Source organism: Cebus imitator, unplaced genomic scaffold (genome assembly GCF_001604975.1).
Source record: "Cebus imitator isolate Cc_AM_T3 unplaced genomic scaffold, Cebus_imitator-1.0 Scaffold2830, whole genome shotgun sequence".
NCBI classification, from domain to species: Eukaryota; Metazoa; Chordata; class Mammalia; order Primates; family Cebidae; genus Cebus; species Cebus imitator.
The window spans coordinates 9,285-11,759 of NW_016110145.1; the positions used below are offsets into that span (position 1 = coordinate 9,285).

The 2,475-nt window shown below is 46.7% G+C and overlaps 1 protein-coding gene across 1 annotated transcript; it reads right to left on the reverse strand.

Annotated features, from left to right (window-relative positions):
• Positions 1 to 1,781: 1,781 nt before the first annotated feature.
• DEFB109B (defensin beta 109B) lies at positions 1,782 to 2,325 on the reverse strand. Its single transcript, XM_037735977.1, has 2 exons — positions 2,272 to 2,325; positions 1,782 to 2,006 (listed from the first exon to the last, which is right to left on the reverse strand). Exons 1-2 carry the CDS (start codon positions 2,323 to 2,325, stop codon positions 1,782 to 1,784), a joined length of 279 nt encoding a protein of 92 aa, XP_037591905.1.
• Positions 2,326 to 2,475: the final 150 nt, after the last annotated feature.

Consider the following 2,475-nt stretch of genomic DNA (forward strand, 5'->3'; position numbering starts at 1 on the left):
TTTCCTCGGAGTAGGAGTCCCTGAAATCCAGACGACTGTGAATGCTGCTGTTCCTCTGGAACTAGCCACCCAGTGGGGCTGCCACCCAGGAGGCCAGTGCTGGAGAATGTCTGCAACGGATCCAGTGATGTAATCTGTCCTCTAGTCTCCCAGCAGTGTGTATCAGCAGCTGATCAGATCGGGGTGGCAGGCGAGTCATGTAGACTCTGAGAGGTTCCTTGGTTGCACATAGCCCTAGTGTGTTGAATTTCTCAAATGCCAGTTGTAGTAGTAATGAACTCATCATATGGACAGACTCAGGGCCTCCGGGTTAGCCAGAGTGATGCAGGCAATGGTAACAGCTGTGGCCACTCACAAATTTTCTCCTTCCTGGGTGCTATGTTATTCTACTGCAGATGTGGTAATGGACTGTGTCAGCTGGCCTTCAGCCAGGAGGTGGCACTTGTGAAAGACTGCCAGCTGCGGTGGTAGTGGTGAGATTTGGACTTGCCTTATGTGACCCATGGGAGGTGCTCCAGTGTCTCAGGGAATGGGCGGAGCCATAGAGTTCCTAAAAGTTTCTTCTGTTACTTGTGTTAATCTACCAGGGTGGGTGGTTGAGCAAAGCCAGGTGGGAACTGGATCAGGTAAGGCCATGCTCTGGCTCTCTCCATGTGGGACAAGCTGTGGCTCCAGTGGGAATTGGAGGGCAGTTCTTGGGCCACTGGGGTAATCTTCCAGAGAGGAGTGAAGCTGCCTCTGCCTCTGCCTCTGTACAAGGAGAGTCCATATAAAGAACTGGGAGTAGCAGGTTGGCAATAAGTTCCATGCAGCTCCCACACACTTGGCAAGGCAGGTCTCACACCCATAGTGTTCCATTGGGAGTAGCTAGCCAAGTTTCAGGAAGTCTGCATTCAGAACTCAAACCTGACGATACCATAAGCTTTCCTATGGATATAGCAATTGCAGCCTTCAGGACACACCCCTCCTGGTCCACCTGCAGAGCAGGGGCACCCAGCTCCTATACTCACTGCTGCAGCACACTACCCACTCACCCCTCGGTTCTGGCCTGGGGAGTTTGTCCTCACTCAAGATTATATCAAAAATTTCAGCTGGGAAGTTTTCTCAACCTGTGACCACCATCTGAGTTAGCTGGCAGACTTCTGGGAGGTCCTCTGTGAAGTAGAATCAGGAATGGCTTCCCTCCATCCTGCCAGAGACCCACAGAGACTCAAAGCACATCCCAATGCCACTCTGCACATACTCCCCACTCTTCACTAAATCAGGTCCAGCGCTGGGTAGAGTTCAGACCTTCCTCCACGGCCTGGTTTGATAAGTTCCCCAGTGGAACTGTATATCTTAGAGTCAGTTTACCCCCATCTAACACCCCAGGAACTTAAAATGTTCTGCTGGCTCATGGTGTAAGCTGCATCCTGCTGCTTCTTTCAAAGGGTCTGTGGCTGATTTCAGTTTTCCTCTTAAGTTCATGTGTTGTTTCTTGAAAGAAGTTCACAGTGTGAATGTCTACACACCGTTTTGTCTTTCCAAGTGGGAGAGGCAGGCCAACAAAATGCCTTCAATCCACTACCTTGGAAAACACAAGTAACAGTTTTCTCACTTTTAAAGGTTTGTTAAGATCTGTTAATGATTCATAAAGGAATAGTATTTGGGTATATTTGAAATTAATGTTTACTGATTTGCACTGATAAGTGAAAATACAAGATGGTTATCAAGATGGAAGTACTTAATATGTATATTTTCATGTTCAAAAACTTCACTTTTGATGCATTTTTATGTCAGTTTCATTTCAACTTCGGCTTAAGAGGTTCTTGATAATCTGACATGATAACTGGTGTTGGAATTGGCATTGCAATCCACCATGCTCTACAGCACTTCATCCTTCTTCGGCAGGCACCAACTTCATCTTCTGTTACTTTGCAGACATCTCTTCTGCAAACACCACCCAAATTGAGACAATGACCTTCAGCAGGACCCAAACCACTTCTTACTGCAGAAAAGAAGATCCAGCAAGATATTTAGTCCACAAAGAGAATGTAAATCCCAAACACTCTTAAGAAACAGAATGACTTTAGTATGAGCATTTTTATGTGGGAGCTCTTACAATGGCTGCTGCTCATATGTCAGAGGCACATGCAGCTTAAGAGAGGCGGCAGTTCCCATCCTGGTTTGGCACAACAGTCATTGTATTTTTCGTGGAAAATGGATGTGAGAGGGGATGGTACATCTTCATCTTTTTCTCTGGGTTTTCTGTCAGGAATGGCTGCTGCTTACCCCAGTGGCAAAAAATGCCCGTGTCCTCTGCCAGAACGGGCTATTGAGGGCCATAGTGGTTTCCACCTTGTGGCTGATACAGATAGTCTCTTTCTCCTTTTTTTTGTTTCTAGCCAAAAAAGATGTTTCTGGCATCTCAGGTATGCTGATTTCACCAGCTGCTTTTTCTATGTGGCTATTCTTTTGTTTTGTTCTGTTTCCCTC